The 19,742-nt window shown below is 44.1% G+C and overlaps 1 protein-coding gene across 1 annotated transcript in view; it reads right to left on the bottom strand.

Annotated features, from left to right (window-relative positions):
- The window catches only part of LOC309396575 (rab11 family-interacting protein 4A-like), a gene marked incomplete at its 3' end in the record, with an annotated part of 98,007 nt that extends 79,326 nt beyond the window's left edge, over nucleotides 1-18,681 (bottom strand). The window contains exon 1 of the mRNA XM_081961804.1: nucleotides 18,485-18,681. Coding sequence (XP_081817930.1) covers nucleotides 18,485-18,637 — 153 coding nt within the window. The 5' untranslated portion in view covers nucleotides 18,638-18,681. The remainder of the gene's footprint in view (nucleotides 1-18,484) is intronic.
- Between the last annotated feature and the right edge of the window lie 1,061 nt (nucleotides 18,682-19,742).

The following is a 19,742-nucleotide window of genomic DNA, read 5'->3' as shown; positions in this document are numbered from 1 at the left end:
CATGGGATCGCGATGGGTTGGACATGACTTCGCAACTAACAACAACAACTGTTAGAAAGCAACAGGGTGCTAATAAATGATTCAAAATTGAGTAAGAAGGATTGCGAGGTTGTGCACTGTTGTATGCTGTGAAATCTGGACCCCCAGAAAGAGTGAAGAGTGAACTATGGAGAGAGTTGAACTGTAATGCTGGAGCAAATGTTGAGACTGCAAGAAAAATTCAGTACCAAATGAAGTAAAAAGAGGCCGCATGCTGAGAGCATTAATAACGTAGCTTAGACATTTTCAACACATAATGAGCAGACAAGAGTCATTGGAAGCCCCCCTGATGCTTGGGAAAACAAAGCAATTGAAAAAGAAATCAACAAAAGACCAGATGGGTAGATACTGTCACTGATGGCACGAGATGATAAATATCCAAAGGAGCAGTTATGGGCTGAGAATTTTGGCCAGATAATGCCATTGGGTTATGAATAGTTGGCAACAAGTGAAGAGCAACAAAGCTCCAGTTCATTAACTCTTGAAAGCACCAAACAAAACTGCAAGTATGTACAGCATTCAGAGATCTGTTCTACTCCTCTGTTTGATTACGCGCCATTGAGTTTCTCCTATCCAAAGATAATTAATTTTTATAACTATTATTTAATTTTTCTATTCACACAACAATGTCATCCCATTTCAAATTTGTGCTAGAATTCGATATCTGGAATCCTCTACTCAGAAAGAATGTTAGACCTTATCTCTCAGGGCCCATTTGGGGATAGAGATTACACGCTCTAGTTAGCTGTATCAACTATTCTAAGGTTAAGCAATCTTTTTTTCAAAAATTCCCTTTTGGGCCAGTTCTCACAGTCCCTGACTCCTGGCTAAACTGGCTTAAACTGATGGGAATAAGACAGAGATGGTATTCAACCAGTTCTGACAGGTTCTGGAGAACCGGTAGTGGAAATTTTGAGTAGTTTGGAGAACCGGCAAATAGGCTGGGCTCACCCCTGCTGCCTCCCAGCTGATCTTCTTTTGTTGCCCTGAACAGGAGAATGGAGCTGGAAAGCAGGTTAGTGGGGTGGGGAGGGAATGGGAATTTTGCAGTATCCTTTCCCCTGCCACGCCCGCAAAGCCACACCACATCCACAAAGCCACGCCCACAGAACCGGTAGTAAAAAAAAATTGAAACCTGCCACTGGATAAGAGTTCAAAAGACAGAGAAGTCATCAAGCTAACTGGCAGTTTGAAAGGAATTGATAATGATTATATGATTTTATAGAAAGCTAGTTTGGTGCAGTGTTTAAGGCAGCAGGTTAGAAATCGGGAGACCATGAATTCTAGTCCTATCTTATACACACAAATGTACCTACTGAATGTTGTCTATGGGAATTGTCATCTAGCACACCTGTGGTTGGAGATGGTTGAGCTAAACATCACCAACCAACATGGAAGTATTTCAAGGTATGCAAAGCTTTTGTAGAAGAACTTCATGAAAGATTATCTAACTGAATACTGCAGTTAATCATTTCTTTAAAATATTACAGTCAGCTTCTGGTCTCTTTTACTTGTTCCACTTCTATGCACCATGGTTTGATTCATTTGCTATGGTTACATGGCATGTTCCCCCATGGCTTTTTTTTTTTAAGTCTGTGGTTTCCACACAAAAAAGAGAGAGAAAGAAGAGATGAAACGTATATGTGCATACCCTAATTTTAACTTGTTTTTATTTAAGCCAGTTTATCTAAGTTGCATTCAATAGATATTTTTTTTTTTGGTTCTACCCGATGCACTGAACTAAAACTGAACTGAGTTTACACAGTATGTGGCATAGTTGCATAATATATAAAGTGTATAATATAGGGCGTGAAGACAAATACTGTTATGTGCTTTTTTTCATCTACAAGTAGTCCTTGATATACGACCACAACTGGGTTCAGAACTGGGGTGGGCTTCAAAAATTTCAGCAATGGGTTCTCTCCCTGGTTGCTGGGTGGGCGTGGCCATGGTGGATGTGGCCTAGTCGGCCTCCTGCACCACAGCGGAGGAGGGGGTGTTTTCGCCTTCCCCAGGCTCCGGATGCTTTCCTTGAGCCTCTGGGAGGGTGAAAATGTCCTCTCCAGGCTCCAGAGGACTTCCAGGAGGCCCGTTTTCCCCCTCCCCAAGCCTCCATACAAACCCTGCACTTACCTCGCACCCAAAATGGGCTGCATGGAGACTCCTGGGAAGGAATGGGGAGGAGTGGGCGGTGCCAGCCAAGGGTGGGATTCGGAGGTTCTCTGAACTGGCCATAATGTTAGCTACAGTGATGTGCGGTGAGGTTTATGACTGGTGAGGCTGGTGACGTCATCAAACCGCATGGTTGCTCCGATCGCACGGGTGCAGCCCAAACGGAGAAGTTTCTCTTCTCAGAAATGTCAGAAAGGGACAGACAGGCTGCCGCAGCTCCACTGAAAAGACATTTCTGAGAAGAGAAATTTCTCCTTTCTCCTCCTTCCCCCTCCCCTTCTAGCACTGATGATGTTACCTAGGCATTTTTTGCATCGGGCGAGCCCGGGATCCTTGCAAGGGAAATGGGACCACGTGTGCAGGCGGCTCCTCAGCAGCGCACAGCCTCAGATTAGCACAGCCGCAATCCCCTCCCCCTGCACACGTGGTCCCATTCCCCTCCTTCCTAAGCCAACATGAAGGGGACCGCGGCTGTGCTGATCTGAGGCTGTGCGCTGAGGAACTGCCTGCACACGTGGTCCCATTCCCCTTGCAATTATCCTGGGCTCGCCCGATGCAAAAAATGGCAAGATTGGCACACTTGGGGCTGCTGCTGAGATGTCCAGGGAGGCTAAACCAAGCTGCGCGCCTCTCCCAGCCACTTTCACGGCTTCCCGGAATATATATTTTTTTATTTTCATGATGAGAGCGGTGAGGCTCTGCCTCCCCTGACTGCACGTCACTGGTTAGCTACAGATTCTCTCGAACCTGGGTGAACCCATCGCAGTCCAACCCTGGTACAAGATTTTCATTGCTAAGCAGGGCAGTTCTCAAGTGAATCATGCACCATTATACTACCTTTTTTGCCATGATTGTTAAATCAATCAACAGTTAAGGGAACCATAAGACTGATAAGTAGAAACAGCTTTCCCCATTGATTTTGCTTCTCAGAAGCAGGCTGCGAATGTCACAAATGACAATCACACAATCCTGGGATGCTGCAACTGTCGTAAATACATGCCAGTTGCCAAGTGCCTGAATTTTTGATCTTGTCACTGTGGGGATGCTATGATGGTTGAACGCGCGAGGAGTGATTGTGAGTTGCTTTTTTCAGTGCCATGGTAATTTCAAACGATCACTACACACATTGGTGGGATTCAGCCAGTGCGCACCACTTCGGGAGAACTGGTTGTTAACTTTCTGAGCAGTTTGTTGAACTGGTTGTTGGAAGAAATCATGAGGGCAGAGAACCGGTTGTTCAATTATTTGAACCCCACCACACGACTGGTTGCAAATCAAGGACTGCCTACATTTGCCTTTATTGTACTGAGAAATTGAAAACAAAGGGCTACCAGTTTCCATGTGAGAGGTCAAGGAATTTAGATATAATATTTCAGGTGTTCTAACAAAAATAATAAATGCTTGTCACTGTACCAAAAGACTGGAAGATAACCAAGCCCATAGCAGGATTCCAGAGAATTTTCCTCATTGGACTAAAACCAGTAGGTCAGCGAGCTGAGGAATTCTGGGAATTGGAGTCCCAGAATTTCTTATCTGAGTTTTGCCCTATTTTACAACATTTCTTGCCACAGTTGCTAAGAGAATCAGTGAAGGTGTTAAGTTAGTAACCCCAGTTATTAAGTGAATCGGGCTTCCCCATTGACTTTCCTTGTCAGAAGGCCAAAAAGGGGATCACATGACCCCCAGAATAGTGCAACCGTCATAAATATGAACCAGTTGCCAAGCATCTGAATTTTGATGACCACGTGACCATGGGGATGCTGCAGAGGATGTAACTGTGAAAAATGGTCCCAAGTCATTTTATTCAGTACCGTGGTACCTTTGTGTTGTGGCCCAGCAGCAGCCAGCTGAGCTGTTGGTGAACTCTGACAGCTCAGACCATTATGGGACTGCTCTGGAGGATGAGGAAGACTCTGTGGGGTGTTTGGAGTCAGAGCAGGAACTAGAGAGGCCTGTTGGCCACCAGGTGGCATCTGAGTCAGGGAGCAGTGAGGAGGAACGGAGGGAGGTTGTCCCTGATGTGCGTATGCGTAGAGCTGATAAGAGAAAAGAACAGCTGCGGAGAAGACATCATAGAAGAAAGTAAGGACAGCTGGCTAAGGGTGTGGCCCCTCCCAAAGAGTTTATAGGTGGAGCGACGGGAGGGGAATCTTTGCAGGAAACAACAGTCCATTTATACGAGCCGTTGAGAAAGCCTTCTGTAAGTTTTATCTTGGGTTCTTGAAGATAACTTTCTAGGCTCCTAGCCAAGGGGTGGCTTTATCTATGTAATTACTCGTGGCAGACAGCCAAGCCTGTGTCTGCATATTCATTGGAATCACGGGACAGAACACTTTGAGTGACTATTAAATGAACTGTTGTAAATTGAGGCCTACCTGTAACTGATCATGGGGAAGGATGCTTTTTTTTATTATTCCACTCTCTGGACTTATCTTTCTACTAGGGAAGAAAGCATATGTTGGATCTTGCTCTGTTAGAATGTGCTACACATATTAAATGCTATAATAAATAGAAGAAACTTACTGTGAGATGGAAACAGGATTATTTGCTTCAATTGCAGTGCTGGTAATTGTGGAGCCTGTTTCCAATGTGTGTTACCGACAAAAAAACCCAATCTGCTAAAAAAACCCAATCTGCTAAAAAAACCCGCACAATTTCCTCACCCCTTCAATCGTGCAGACATTACCCTATTGCAAATATTAGCTTTCTTGCCTCGAAATGGATACAATCTTTAATCCGCTTTAAATTACAAAAACACAGATCGCCTGATCGTGAGTCAGCAAGGCAGCATCACGAATGCATTTAACACAAGCTAGAAAGGAGGAACGATTCCCCACCATCACCACCACCAACAACAACCAGCCTGCTTATTATTACGGTGAAGTGTGCTGTGTAAAGTTGATGAAGCAGCTCAGAACAATATGCCTTTCCTAGCACGGCTGAAGTGTTAATTGTACAGCAAGCTACCCATTTTGGTGTAGATCGTCTACATAACACAATTCCCAGAGCTTCATGACAATAGAGGGGATAAAAGAAGCCACGCGCAATTGTTGGAACAAATGTTCTGAATGTCTCTTAGGCACAACACAGCCATGAAACCCAACACTGCTAGGAAGCAGAGCAGCTTGTAAAATGCGCAGGCAACTATGCAACTTATTTATTTCATGCTCTGTCTTCAAAAGAATACGGCCTTCCAAGACCGGGAAAGCTCTTCTATGCCAATAGGTAACACCAGAATTCAGTACACTAGATGCTTGGAAACATACATGCACACAGTCTCATACACACCCAGGGGTGGGTTCCTGCCAGTTCTAACCTCTTCTACAGCAGAGGTTCCACAGATCTACAGTGCCGTTTAGAACCGGTTCCAGCTCCCTCCCCCAGCCCGTCCACACATCATCAAGATGAAGAGCGAGAGGAGGAATTCTGGGAGTTGAAGTCCACAAGTCTTAAAGCTGTCAAGTTTGAACACCCCTGGGTTTTTTTTTCCTAAAGGGTTAGGGGTGCAAGGGTCTTGTAACTTGACAGCTTTAAGACTTGCCTGCTTCAAATGCCAAGAGTTTCTGAGCCAACATTTCGGTGGCTAAGCAAGAGCGTTGTTAAGTGAGTTTCACCACATTTTACAAGTTGGCCACGCCCACCCAGTCACATGGCTGCCAAGTCACTCCCACCCAGTCACATGGCTGGCAAGCCCCTCCCACAAAGCAGGCCACACCTACAGAAGAGGTTCTTAAAATTTTTTGAAACCCACCACTGTACACACCCCACACCCATATATCCTAAAACTCAGATTGCAGATATATATAGGTAATCCTCGAATTATGACCACAGTTGAGCCCACAATTCCCGTTGCTACGCAAGACAATTAAGTGATTTTACACCATTTTGAATTATGAAATTATGAAATATGAATTATGACAATTCAGCCCAAAATTCCTGTTGCTAAGCAAGACACTTAAGGTACGACCTTTTACGACCTTTCTCAAATTATGACAATTCAGCCCAAAATTCCCATTGCTAAGCAAGACAGGTGATTTTACCCCATTTTACAACCTTTCTTGCCACCATTGTTAAAACAAATCACTGCAGTTGTTACTTTAGTAACATGGTTGTTGAGTGATCTGGCTTCAGAATTTTGATTACATGACCATAGGGATGCTATTGTAAGTGTAAAAAATGGTCATGTCACGAGAGAAAGAGAGAGAGAGAAAGAGAGAGAGAGTGAGAATTATTTCCATAGAAGGCTAAGATTATTACAAATTGCTGCATTTACAATGGTTGATATATTTACAAATTGTTGGAAGAATACAAAGTGCTCTCAAGAAAGAAAGGGAGTTTCAGGAATATATAACAGAAACTGAAACCCCACAAACCAACATCACCTATTAGAATATATATGTAAATTGAAACTGAAATATGTCACAGAGGTGAAAAAATAAAAAATTGTATGATAAAGTGAATGAAAAACTTCAAATAAACAATCAGAGTTCAACAATGGAAAGTGCCTTGAGAAAAAAGAATCAACAAATTTACTTCAAGTTATAACTTAAGGGGAAAATGCATAAAATGTTTTACAGACTGCACGCAGTATACCTCCATCAATAATTTCTAAGATAAACAAATCGTGCAACAATAACTTTTGGATATGCCATAAGAAAGGGAATATGTCATTGTATGTGGTAGTTATGTTACCAAAAAGAACCCTTAAAAGTAAGGTACTGAAAAAACAATATCAAAATATTCAAAAAAATAATAAAAACAAAACTTGAACTGAAACCATTAATATTTTATAAGGTATACTTCCAGAAGGCATAAGGGAAAAATATCACAATTAACCTTGGTAAATATTATAGGAAGTTAACACCCACCCCCTCCTAAGAAAATGAGATATTTTAGGAAATATTAAAAAGAGCAGAATATGTCCCCTAAAAGGGAGGCAGAAACTCACACACATACACACCACCTCGTCAATGAGCTATTAAAGCCTGGGCCAGTCTATTCTACATAACAAAGTTCTACCTCCTTCAAGCAGAGCCATAATAGGAATTGCCCAAAGCCCTTATATTACATCATCACCCAGCAGCAGTCAACCAAGCCTGGGACTCAAAAGAACAACCTACAAAGTTACCCCTGCATCGCCCCATGGGAATCTGACAACCAATCAGAATACAAGCTCAAATTCAAAAGAGAGGGCATAAAACCCGGGCACTCTCAGCATCTTTTCCCTTTTTTGCCCAGGACCTCAAACCATGTGATCCTTTCCACCATTAAACCATCTTTCCTAAACAGCCACTATATTTCCAGCGTCTTTCTCCCCACTTAGAATTGAACCCAGATGGACATTTCTTCCAACAGTATTTTATGACATCCGGTTTAGGATGAGAGCCAGCCAAACTGAAACTTTGAACTTTTTGGCTGTTGCAGAAGGAAATCTGGAAGGATCTCTTCTTCACAACCTGTGCAGCAATCCATTCCTTGACCTTCACGGCACTTTCCAGAGCGCATGACTGGCCCAAGATCAGCAGTTGACTTTGTGCTTAACGTGGGACTAGAACTCCCAATCTCCAGTTTCCAACCTGATGTCTTAACCACTACTCCAAATTGACTCTCACTGCTCCACTGCAAACCGAGTGCAACATACACAACAGGTCCTCCTTCCCTTCCCCCTCATCCTCCCAGTGCCTTTCTTCCCTGTAGCTGCTCCTCCACATTTGAGTTCACACACAGCATATCCAGTCAATCCATCTGTCCTTCCTTTATCTTCCCAGAGGTTCCTCTTCTCTGATCTCTGCTTAGCCCTGCACTGCCATAAATGTGTCTGTCTAAATAAATAAATAAATAAATAAATTTGGATTTATTAGCCGCTCCCTTTCCAGGCAGGACTCGGGGCGGCGTACACTAGGACATATATAAACATACATATATACAAAGACATACATGCATACATGCATGGAGGAGGTAATAGATTACAACATTTAGACAATTAAAACCAGTAACATACCCCAATAATAAAAACCCAATATACAATAAAAATTTAAAATTTAAAAAGACAGTCAGGAGGAATATGAAAAATTACGGTTGAGCCAGGCCAGATAATTGAAAGAGGTGGGTCTTCAGCTGAACATGGAAGGAGCGGAGATCGGAAATAATCCTGATGTCACGGGGGAGGTCATTCCACAGGGCTGGGCCCATCACAGAGAAGGCTCTGCTCCTGGGTGTCGCCCCCCGACACTGTTTGGCGGACGGCACCCGGAGAAGTCCCTCTCTGTGTGAGCGAATTGGTCGTAGGGATGTGTGGGGCAGGATGCGATCCTGCATGTAACTAGGTCCTGTGCCATGAAGCGCTTTAAAGATCATAATCAGAACCTTGAAACGCACTCGGTAGACCACAGGAAGCCAGTGCAGCTCGCGCAGGAGAGGTGTTATAGGGGAGTATCTAGTCCTCCCCATAATCACCCGCGCGGCCGCGTTCTGGACCAACTGTAGTCTCCGAGTGCATCTCAAGGGAAGCCCCATGTAGAGAGCATTGCAGTAGTCCAGGCGAGACGTCACTAGCGCATGGGTGACTGTGCGTAGGGCATCCCGGTCCAATAAGGGGCGCAATTGGCGCATCAGGCGGACCTGATGGAACGCCCCCCTCGCCACGGCTGTTACATGGTCATCCATGGACAGCCGGGCATCTAGGAGGATGCCCAAATTGCGCACCTGTTCCATGGGGGCTAGTTGCACGCCCCCAATGGCCAGGGATGGAAGCACCTGGTTGAACCGGGGGGCCGGAAGCCACAGCCACTCCGTCTTGGAAGGGTTGAGTTTTAGTCGGTTGCCATCCATCCAGACCCGTACGGCCTCCAAACACCGGGACATCATTTCGACGGCCTCATTGGGGTGGTTCGGGGTGGAAATGTATAGCTGAGTATCATCAGCATACAGATGATATCCCACCCCAAAACCACGGATGATCTCGCCCAGCGGTTTCATGTATGTGTTGAACAGGAGAGGCGAGAGCACCGATCCCTGTGGCACTCCACATGTGAGTGACCTCCGGGTCGAACTCTGCTCCCCTGCCAACACACGTTGCGTCCGGTCAGAGAGGTAGGAGCCAAACCACCGTAAAACGGTGCCCCTGACTCCCAGCCCCTCTAGCCGGTGCAACAGGATACCATGGTCGATGGTATCGAACGCCGCCGAGAGGTCTAATAGGACCAGGATAGAGGAACAACCCCTATCTCTGGCCCTCCAGAGATCATCGACCAATGCGACCAAGGCCGTCTCCGTGCTGTGCCCGGGTCGGAAGCCGGACTGGCGCGGGTCTAGATAATCATTTTCCTCCAGGTGACGTGGGGTCTGTCTGTCTATATGTTTTATACAGTCACCTATTTTTTGCAACTCTTTTTGCATCTTCCCTATGGTCTCTCGCCCTAAACACCCCTATCTTGAGAATACTTCATGAGAATCAAAATCACGAGAAGTATTAGTACTGCTTTATAAAGCCTTAGTAAGACCACACCTGGAATACTGCATCCAGTTTTGGTCCCCATGTTACAAAAGAGATGTTGGGACTTTGGAAAAAGTGCAAAGAAGAGCAACTAAGATGATTAAAGGCCTGGGGGCTAAAACATATGAAGAAGAGCTGCAGGATTCAGGTTTGGCTAGTCTAGAGAAAACAAGAACTAGAAGAAACATGATAGCAGTATTCAAATATTTGAGAGGCTGCCACAAACAGGAGGGGGTCAACTTATTTTCCAAAGTACCAGAGTGGGAGGGCAAGAAACAATGGATGGAAACTAATCAAGGAGAGAAACAACCTGGAATTAAGGAGGAACTATTAACAGTGAGGACAATTAACCAATGGAACAGCTGGCCTTCAGAAGTTGTGGGTGCTTCATCACTGAAGGTTTTAAAGAAGAGACTGGACAGTCACTTGTCTGAAATGGTATCGGACCTCCTGCTTGAGCAGGAGGCTGGATTAGAAGACCTCCAGGGTCCCTTCCAGCCGTATTCTGATTCTATCTAAAAGGCATGTTTTCCAGGTTCAGGTGCAGACCAAATATACTTGTCTCAGTCCAGGCCACCCAACACAACCTGCTCCATGCATGGCTGATGCATCCAGAGAACATTTTGCTCATTCTTATTAAGGACCCCCAGTTGCTTCTTCACATTACTGAGGGATTCAAATTTGCATCAGAAACAAAAAGGCCAACAAGTGCTTAAACTGAATACTTGCCAAGCAGTATTCTTATGTAAATCAGTTTTTAATTCTACAGAAGTTTAAAAACAGCTCCATCAGAACAGCATTGGTCCAATGAAATGGAATTAGGAAGAGTCCAGTTACCCTAATTTCTGAACTGAGATTATCCCATAAAGAAGATTCTTTGTGAATAAAAGTAGCTCTTAAGACCTTAGCATCCAGATTTATCAAGGGACTATGCAGATTGTAGAGTAGGAACCTTGCTCAGCTTGTGAGTAATTAGGAGATTTGCTTCATTAAAACTGAAAGGGAGGATTGTATTTGAAGAAGCTTCACTATATATCTAATAAAACAGGAGAGAGAAAGCCAATATATTTTTGTATTGTTTCAAGTGAAAAACCATGAAGGCTGGCCAGTAGCTTTGTTGGATTGAAAGAGTTTAATTCTAGTGACAATTTGTTAAAGGGAAATAATCAAATAAAATTAGTGACTTGAGTAAGTGGTACTAGGAATTTCTTAATTTTTGTTTAGAGTTGCTGTTCACTTTAGAATAGAATAGAGCGGGAAGGGACCTTGGAGGTCTTCTAGTCCAACCCCCTGCTCAAGCAGGAGATGAAGCGCCCAGGACTTCTGCAGGCAAGCTGTTCCACTGGTTAATTGTCCTCACTGTTAGGAAGTTTCTCCTTGATCCCAGGTTGCTTCTCTCTTTGATTAGTTTTCAACCATTGTTTCTTGTCCTGCCATCTGGGGCTTTGGAGAATAATTTGAACCGGTCTTCTTTGTAGCAGCCCCTCAAATATTGGGATACTATGATCATGTCACCCCTAGTTCTTCTTTTCTTTAGAAAATGGGTCGTCAACCTGGTCCCTACCGCCCACTAGTGGGCATTTTGGGATTCCAGGTGGGCGGTGGGGATTTCAGAGGTTAAAACCTCCTTTTGTGCGAGTGGGCAGGCGAGCGCAAGCGCGTGCACAAGCAAACACGTGGGAAGAGGAAGGGGAGGAAACTTCTCCGGTCGAACCTGAGCTGGTGGAGAGCAGGCAAGCGCCGTCCCATTGCCAGGGAAACAGTGAGTGAGGTGAATCACGTGGTTGCTCAGTTCATACGGGCGCAGCCCGAGAAGACATTTCTGAGAAAAGAAACTTCTCCGGTTGGGCTGCGCCAGTGTGATCTGAGCAACCACACGATTCACCTCACTCACTGTTTCCCTGGCGATGGGTCGGCGCTTGCCTGCGCTTCACCAGCTCAGGCGCGACCGGAGAAGTTTCCTCAGTGAAGCTCCTGAAAGGGACGCAGGCTCAGCCTGCCAGGCTGCCAACGCTCCACTGAAGACATTTCTGAGAAGAGAAACTTCTCCGGTCGCGCCTGAGCTGGTGAAGTGGTAGAAGGGGGGGGGGAGGAGCAGAAAAGACAAAAAGGAGAAAGAAAGGGAGAAAGAGGAGATGGGGGATAGTGGGATCCTTGCTGCTTTCTGAGTTTGGGGGGGGGAGGAGCAGAAAAGACAAAAAGGAGAAAGAAAGGGAGAAAGAGGAGGTGGGGGATAGTGGGATCCTTGCTGCTTTCTGAGTTTGGGGGGGGGAGGAGCAGAAAAGACAAAAAGGAGAAAGAAAGGGAGAAAGGGGAGGTGGGGGATAGTGGGATCCTTGCTGCTTTCTGAGTTGGGGGGGGGAGGAGCAGAAAAGACAAAAAGGAGAATGAAAGAGAGAAAGAGGAGGTGGGGGATAGTGGGATTCTTGCTGCTTTCTGAGCTTGGTGGTTTTCTTACAGACATTTCATTACCAAACTAGGTAACATCATCACTGCTAGAAGAGAGTGGGGTTGTGGGGAAAGGAGGAGGAGGAGAAGTCGAAGGACAAAACTGGTGGGCGGTAAGGAAATTTTTCCATCAAGAAAGATCCATTAGTGGGCGGTAGGTAGAAAAAGGTTGACTACCACTGGACTAGCCAAACTCAGGCCCTGCAGCCGTTCTTCATATGTTTTAGATAGTTGTGAAATAGAGGTAGATATATTCCCCTTCAGAGTGTAATTATGCCTGGTGTGCTTTAGAGGAACATTTTGGCAACAGGAGAAATTGTATCAGTTCAGCCATTAGCCTGTTGAGAGTATCAAAGAAAAAAAGCTGAACTCTAAATAGTTCAATATTTTCTAACAATGTTACAGCTAGGATGTGCGTAGGGATTGTTGCCTATGGTTTCATGTATCTACTGGTAGTCCCCTGCTTACAACCATTCATTTATGACCATTCAAAGTTACAACAGCACTGAAAAAAGTGACTCTCCTTGCACTTACGACCATTGTACAACCTCACCAACATTTGGGCACTTGGCAACCGGGGCATGGATTTACAAAAGTTACAGAATCCTGGGGTTCATCCACATTGCCATTTGTGACTTTCCCAGTTTGGCTTCTGGCAAGCAAAGTCAATGAAGGACGTCAGATTCACTCAACGACCACATGATGCACTTAGCAACGGTGTTGATTTGCTTAATAACCATAGCAAAAAGAGATAAAATTGAGTGCGACTCATTTAACAACGCCCTTGCTTAACAACAGAAATTGTGGTCCCATGGTTATATTAGATGGAAAATCTGTGATTGTATATGTAATCAAAAATACGGATGCAAAAACACTTGTAACCAAACGACATGCTGTATGTGATGGATGAAATTTTTTTAATGTTGTCTTTTATGTTTAAATTTTTTTTAAAAAAATGTGAAAAAAAAGAAATTGTGATCCCTAAGTGTGGTCATAAGTTGAAGACTACTTGTATGCTTTCTTTATAGCTGTCTTTGTTAATTTTTCTAATAACTGTTTATATTGCCAGGTTTTGGCTGGCCTGTAATAAATATATAATAAACCAATAAGAAGTTATTGACCCTCAATGTTGTTTTGCTTCAATGTGGTATAAATAGTCTTGATTTTTTTTAAAAAAAGATATTTAAATAAAATAAGTCTGTGGATCATTCTTAATAAAAAGTGATCTATGCATAAATGGCAAAAAATTCTTATCTCGGTATGAATAAGTTCAATAAAACGCATATTGCTCTACATTGCTCTCTAATGCTTGTTCATTTCATTTTGCTCTATGGATTCCCGCCCCCCCCCCTCGAAAACAGTAAAAGAGAGAGAGACATTCCTGAGCTAATTTCCAAATTCCCATTCTATTGGAAACATTTTGTAAACAGGATTTAAAAAGAAAATAAACAACAAATACAATAGCAGGTTTGTAAAACAAAAAACAAAATAATAATGATGATAAGAACGTTACTTGTCAAAACTGTAATTCTCCATTTCTATATTTATACAATGTCTGATAAGCATGATCTTCAGGACCAGACTATACAAGAACCAGCATCATATTGCAAAATTATTAAAAGCCATCGTGCAGTTTATGATGAAGCAAGAAAGGTAAAATCAGAACTCTCAAAACATTCTCAAGGAACCCAATCAATACACTGTTTACAAAATATGTGTGGTATGAAAGGAAAACTGCAAATAAAACATGAATTTAAAAAAGAAACATTCCCAAGGCGACATCACAATTATAGGAGATGCTATGACCTCTTTGGGGAACTAATGGCAATGTTTTTATTATTTTTAAAGGATGGTCAAAGCAGTTTCACTGTATCTAATAATTCCGTTCAACTATGATCAGTGATAGTATTCTGACGGTTCACCCCGGTTCAGGCGAACTGGTAGTGGTGTCGGGGGGAGGCTCCGCCCACCCACTCACACGTCATCACGGATGCTCTGCGCATTCGCAGAAGCGCCCCACACACGCCAGAGTTGGGTTCCTACCGGTTCGGCTGAGTAGGAAGTAACTCGTCTGCCTACGCATCTGAACCGGTTCTATTGTCGGCAGCGCCATCTTTATTTTTGTTTCTACGCATGCGCAGAACAATCGCCATTTCAGAAATGTAATTCCCCCCCCTTTATTACGTTCTGCATGTGCAAATTTAGGCATAAATGCGCATGCACCAAACTGGCAGTAATGCCAACAGCAACCCACCACTGGCGCAGGCGCTCCCAGTTCCGAACCAGAAGCGAAGATTAGAGGATTTCGTGCCTGACTAGGATATAAACTATGATCCACAATAAAGTTTCAGATTTGCTTCACCATCTAATGATTGTAACTGAAGGTTTCATTCTTTCAAGCTACTTGCTACAGAAGTAATCCCTCTAGTGATGAGTTTGGTGTTATGATTCCAGGTCTCACCGCTTTACTCTTTTTCTTTGTAGTATATTCATTTCATGTTCTTATAAAGCAATGGGTCTTAATGAAGCTGCTACTCCCAGGATCAGATCCTTCAACTAAGCCCATCTTACATCCTCTGCACACGCACATCAAGAGACATCTTCAGTTAAACCAATACTGAAACAGCACATAAGCACTCCTTCTGAATCTGCCGTACTCTCTAAGGCTGATTTCTCAGAAGTGAACAGAATTCTAATGTCAGTGAGCAAACAGAGATAATGTCAATGAGACCTTTGTCCACAGATATTGATATATTAGAGAAAAACACCTAACAAAATGAGTGAAGGGCTGCTGAGATTAGGCAAGAGAAAAAGTAGGTGAGGAGGGGACCAACTGACCTTCCTTCTTTCCTTCCTCCCCTCCCTTTCCCTAGTCTGCAAAATTGCTTCCTGATTCTTATTCATCAAAAGCAGCATTTTTTTGGGGGGGGGGGATTTTGATTCAAGCACTCTTCACAAGCATTTTAAAAAAGGTTTTCCTTCTATCATTATTAGAATACAACTGCCAGCGCCATTATTTTGAAGCATAGTTTTGTTTGAGAGCTCTTTTGTTTGTAAAGAAGAAGCCATCATAAACATCAGAAGCCCCAAGGTGCACAAGCTCTTGGTGGCATAAAGAACGATAAAAGACCAAAAATGATATTATTTATCAGAAAGACAAAGCTGTGGAATGAGGAGTCCTTTGAGCACTTAGTTAAGATTAGGATTATCAAACCTGCATTGCAAACTTCAAGGTAACTAACTGCTAGATAGCTGCAAGCAATTAGTGGTTTCTATATCTTTTGGCATCATCTAATGATCATCCAGATTTTTGCGGCTCTGATTTGATACCCTAAGAAAAATCCATCAGGCAATGAGACTCCTGCAAAATGCCCATTATCTTACTAATTTTACCTTCCAATAAGCAGTATTAAAATATAATCCTCTGGCAGATATGTTACCAAATCATCCAGAATTTTGACATTTAGTATCAGTAGCAGAAGAAAATTGTGTGGAAACCAGATCAAGATTGTTAACAGGTGCTAAAAATAAAAATACTCAAGGAAAACCTGAAGGAATTTGCCAATAGTACCTCTGCTCAATATCTCTTGAGAATGAATGAAGTACCAACTCACTGGAGGAAAGGAAATGTCCCTAACTTTGAAAAGAGAGGAAAAAGGGACATGAGGAAATCCAGAATGATAAGGATAATTATGAAGATTCAAGACTAGATCATACAGAGATCTAGTCTAGTGGTAAAGGCACCAGGCTATACAGCGGGAGACTGTGAATTCTAGCTCTGAAAGCCAGCTGTGTGACTTTGAGCCGGTCCCTCTCTCTCTCCGCCCAACCCCCCTCACAGGATTGTTGTTGTGAGGAAAACAGGATATGTTGGGTTATGTTTACTACCTTGAGTTATTTGTAAAAATAATAAAGGCAGGATAGCAACAAACAAATGTACAAATAAATAAATAACTCTTGAAAAGAACACTTTGAAAAGAAATCAGTAGGGATTTGTCAGACTAGTTCTATTTCAAACTTTATGACTTCATAGATTGAAAGAATGCTATGAGCATAATATCACTTGATTTCAGCAAAGCGTTTGACAAAACGCTATTGCACTATGATGACATTACGTTTAGTTAAATCCGAGCTAGATGGAATATGTATTAAGGGATCAAAAGCTACCTTGAAAACAATACTTAAAAGAGTGTTCCTCAATAATTCTTCATCAAGCAGAGTACCATGAAGTTTGATTCTGAACCTGCCACTCTTAACATTTTCATTAATAGATTTGAAGAGGTGAAGAGAATTATCTAATTTGCAAATAACAGAGAAATGGATGGAAGATAACATTCTATGGAAGACCAAAACAATGTTCCAAATGATGCTAACGGGTTAGAGAAATTGACTGAAAATAAAAGAATGAACCCTAATAGAGAGAAACGTAAAGCTCTTCCCTTAAGAAGTCAAATGCACAGGGTAAGGTGGGAGGTAATAATTTGATAATTGTACATGTGAAAATGATCCTGGAACTTATCACAAGCCAAATGTGAGTCAGCACCATGCTAAAACAACAACAAACTTAGGCTGCATCAGTCCAGGTAATCAAGTAATGATTTCCTATTATTCCGCACTGATCAACCCCACTTCAAGTACTATGTCCACCTCCGAACACCAAATTTTAAGAAAAGATATGAGAATAGGTGCAGAAAAGGGTACTAAAGACTGAGGAGAGGCTGAGTAAGGGGATATGACAGGAGTTAATACAATACAATACAATAGTAGAGTTGGAAGGGACCTTGGAGGTCTTCTAGTCCAACCCCCTGCCTAGGCAGGAAACCCTATACCATTTCAGACAGATGGCTATCCAACATCTTCTTAAAGACTTCCAATGTTGGGGCATTCACAACTTCTGGAGGCAAGCTGTTCCACTGATTAATTGTTCTAACTGTCAGGAAATTTCTCCTCAGTTCTAAGTTGCTTCTCTCCTTGATTAGTTTCCACCCATTGCTTTTTGTTCTACCCTCAGGTGCCTTGGAGAATAGTTTGACACCCTCTTCTTTGTGGCAACCCCTGAGATATTGGAACACTGCTATCATGTCTCCCCTAGTCCTTCTTTCTATTAAACTAGACATACCCAGTACCTGCAACCGTTCTTCATGTTTTAGTCTCCAGTCCCCTAATCATCTTTGTTGCTCTTCTCTGCACTCTTTCTAGAGTCTCCACATCTTTTTTACATCATGGCAACCAGAACTGAATGCAGTATTCCAAGTGTGGCATTACCAAGGCATTATAAAGTGGTATTAACACTTAGTTTGCTAATGCCTGAAGGGATGACATAAATCTGATCTATATCATCCCAGGGAGCAGGACCCAGAATAAGTGTCTTGTTACAGGGAAACAGATTTTGGCTGAAGGATGGGGACGGACGGACTGAACAGTAACAGCAGTTTAACTGGGAACAAATACCCAAGAGGTGAGCTTCTTTCTATGGATGTGTTCAAGCAGAGACTACTCAGATTTAAATTTGGATTCTTGCACTGAGCATGGAGCTGATGACCTAAATCGAATCCATGATTCTCTGACATTTAGAAAATTAGGCCTGGGGTGTCAGGAATACTGCAACTGTTGGGGGCAGGGGGGGATTCCTGAAACACCATCCAGTCTATGCCACAGAGCTGTGTGCAAGGTCTTCCAACCCAAGGCCCCGGGGACACATCTCCTTCTTGTAGTGTTTTGGGCTTCAGGCACAGGGGCCCAGCATGGTAGGGAGCTTGCCACTAGTTATTTTCTCCTGTAGATTTCTGCTTCCTGAGTGTCCATTGCTTGGGGTAAACTGCAGTGATTCAATATTTGTGAGGGGGTCTCTGTGTGGCTGCCCCAGGGTGACTACCCCATTCCCCAAGCAATGCAGTGCTTATAGTCGAAAGGGGGATTGGTGAAAGTTAAAAGTCCACATCCCTCCCCTCAAAATGGACAGGCACTAACATGAAGGGCGGGAAAGCTCTCTGCACATGCCCAGAAATTTGCACACCGGTTTCACATCATTCAGAGCTTGAAGAACATAGGTCTAGCGTCAGATCTGTCCAATCCAATGCTGGAGGGCTGAGGGGATAGCGAGGGGGGAGAAGAAAGGAAAGGGGGGGGGCTTACAAAGCGGGCCTCTGGGTAATAATGGGGATCGCTCAAGGTAGCCCAAATCATGGCTCTCCTCTAAGGAAGAGCAGATCTTAAGGAATCCGGCGTCCTCAGCAGGCGGTCGGGAAGGGCCCCTGGCCTTTCGGCGGGTCTCCCCTTTCTCTCCCCACCTGGCGACCCTGTGTCCCGCCCAAGCCATTCCTTCCTTACCTCATCCCCCTGGCCGAACTGCAGCCCGAGGGCCACGAAGTGTTCCACCCGGATGAAGCCGTCAGCGTCTTCGTCACACACATCAAAGACCTCCTTGAGTTTCCGCAGTAGCTGCAGGAGACGCGGGGGTTCTTCGGGGCCGCCGGGCTCCATTGCGCCCTTGGGGGATTAGCTGGGAGCCGCGGGCGAGAGCCTCTGCCGCCCCATCGTAGCAGCCATGATCGCGGGCGGGCGGGCGTACGACCCGGTGGATCCTATACTCGCTGCTCTCGCCGATGCCTTCAGCCAGAACAGGCAGCGGATGACATCAGCAAAGGGAGGAGAAAGACGCGGAGGATGGGTTGGGGAGGTGGCGGCGGTGCGGGAGAAGGGAACAATGAGGGAGGCAGGGAGAGGGAAGGCAAGAGGTCAGGCGATGGACGGGAGCGGCTGAAGGATGCACATCAAAGGGAAGATAGCCCCAGAATTCCGAAAGAGAATGGCCGGGGAGTGGGAGGCGGCGGTATCAAGAGCACACAAAGCTTCCCATCTCCGCGCTTGCTGACCCTCTATCTGTATCCTCACAACCCACCCCTGAATTCAGCCAGAAAACAGACACTGCATGGCTGACGATCCAGATTGCAGCTTCAAACCTGGGGTACATAAGGAAATGGGAGGAAAAACACATTTAAGGTCACGGGCAACGGATATATTCATTTAGATTTTTCCCCTTTGCTTCCCCCCTCCCCCAAATACAACGCAACGCGGAGAACATACCCATGCTCCTCCCTCCTCATTTCACAACAACAACAACAACAACAACAACCCCATGAGGTGAGCTGGGCTAAGAGAGAATAATTGACCCGAAGTTATGAGGCAAGCTTTCATGCCTAAAGTGGGACTAGAACTCCCAGTCTCCTGGTTTCTAGGCCAATCACTTTATCATATACCCTTTAAAAAATGTAACACCCTTTCAAACAAGAATAGGGAATCAAATATCATTGGACTACGACTCCCATTGCCCATCATTGTGGTCAGTACCCAGGGATGGGTGGGGTTGTAGTTAAACCATATCCAGAAAGCCTCCAGGTTTGCCACCTCTGTTCTATGGAACATCCACTGTCACATAACTGGAGTGTTGGGTGCAGAATAGGTTCCCCATCCCTCACCCCCTCCTTTTTGAACTCTCAATGAGAAGTGAGGATTTTAATTAATTTTAGTAACCAAGACCCGGATGTGTTAAATACATTAATATTCAAAAGGGGAGCTTTTATGGATA

Source organism: Natrix helvetica, assembly GCF_964273705.1.
Source record: "Natrix helvetica genome assembly, chromosome: 1".
NCBI lineage: Eukaryota > Metazoa > Chordata > Lepidosauria > Squamata > Natricidae > Natrix > Natrix helvetica.
Note: the sequence above shows the minus strand (reverse complement) of the source record. Positions and strands in the feature narration are given on the sequence as shown.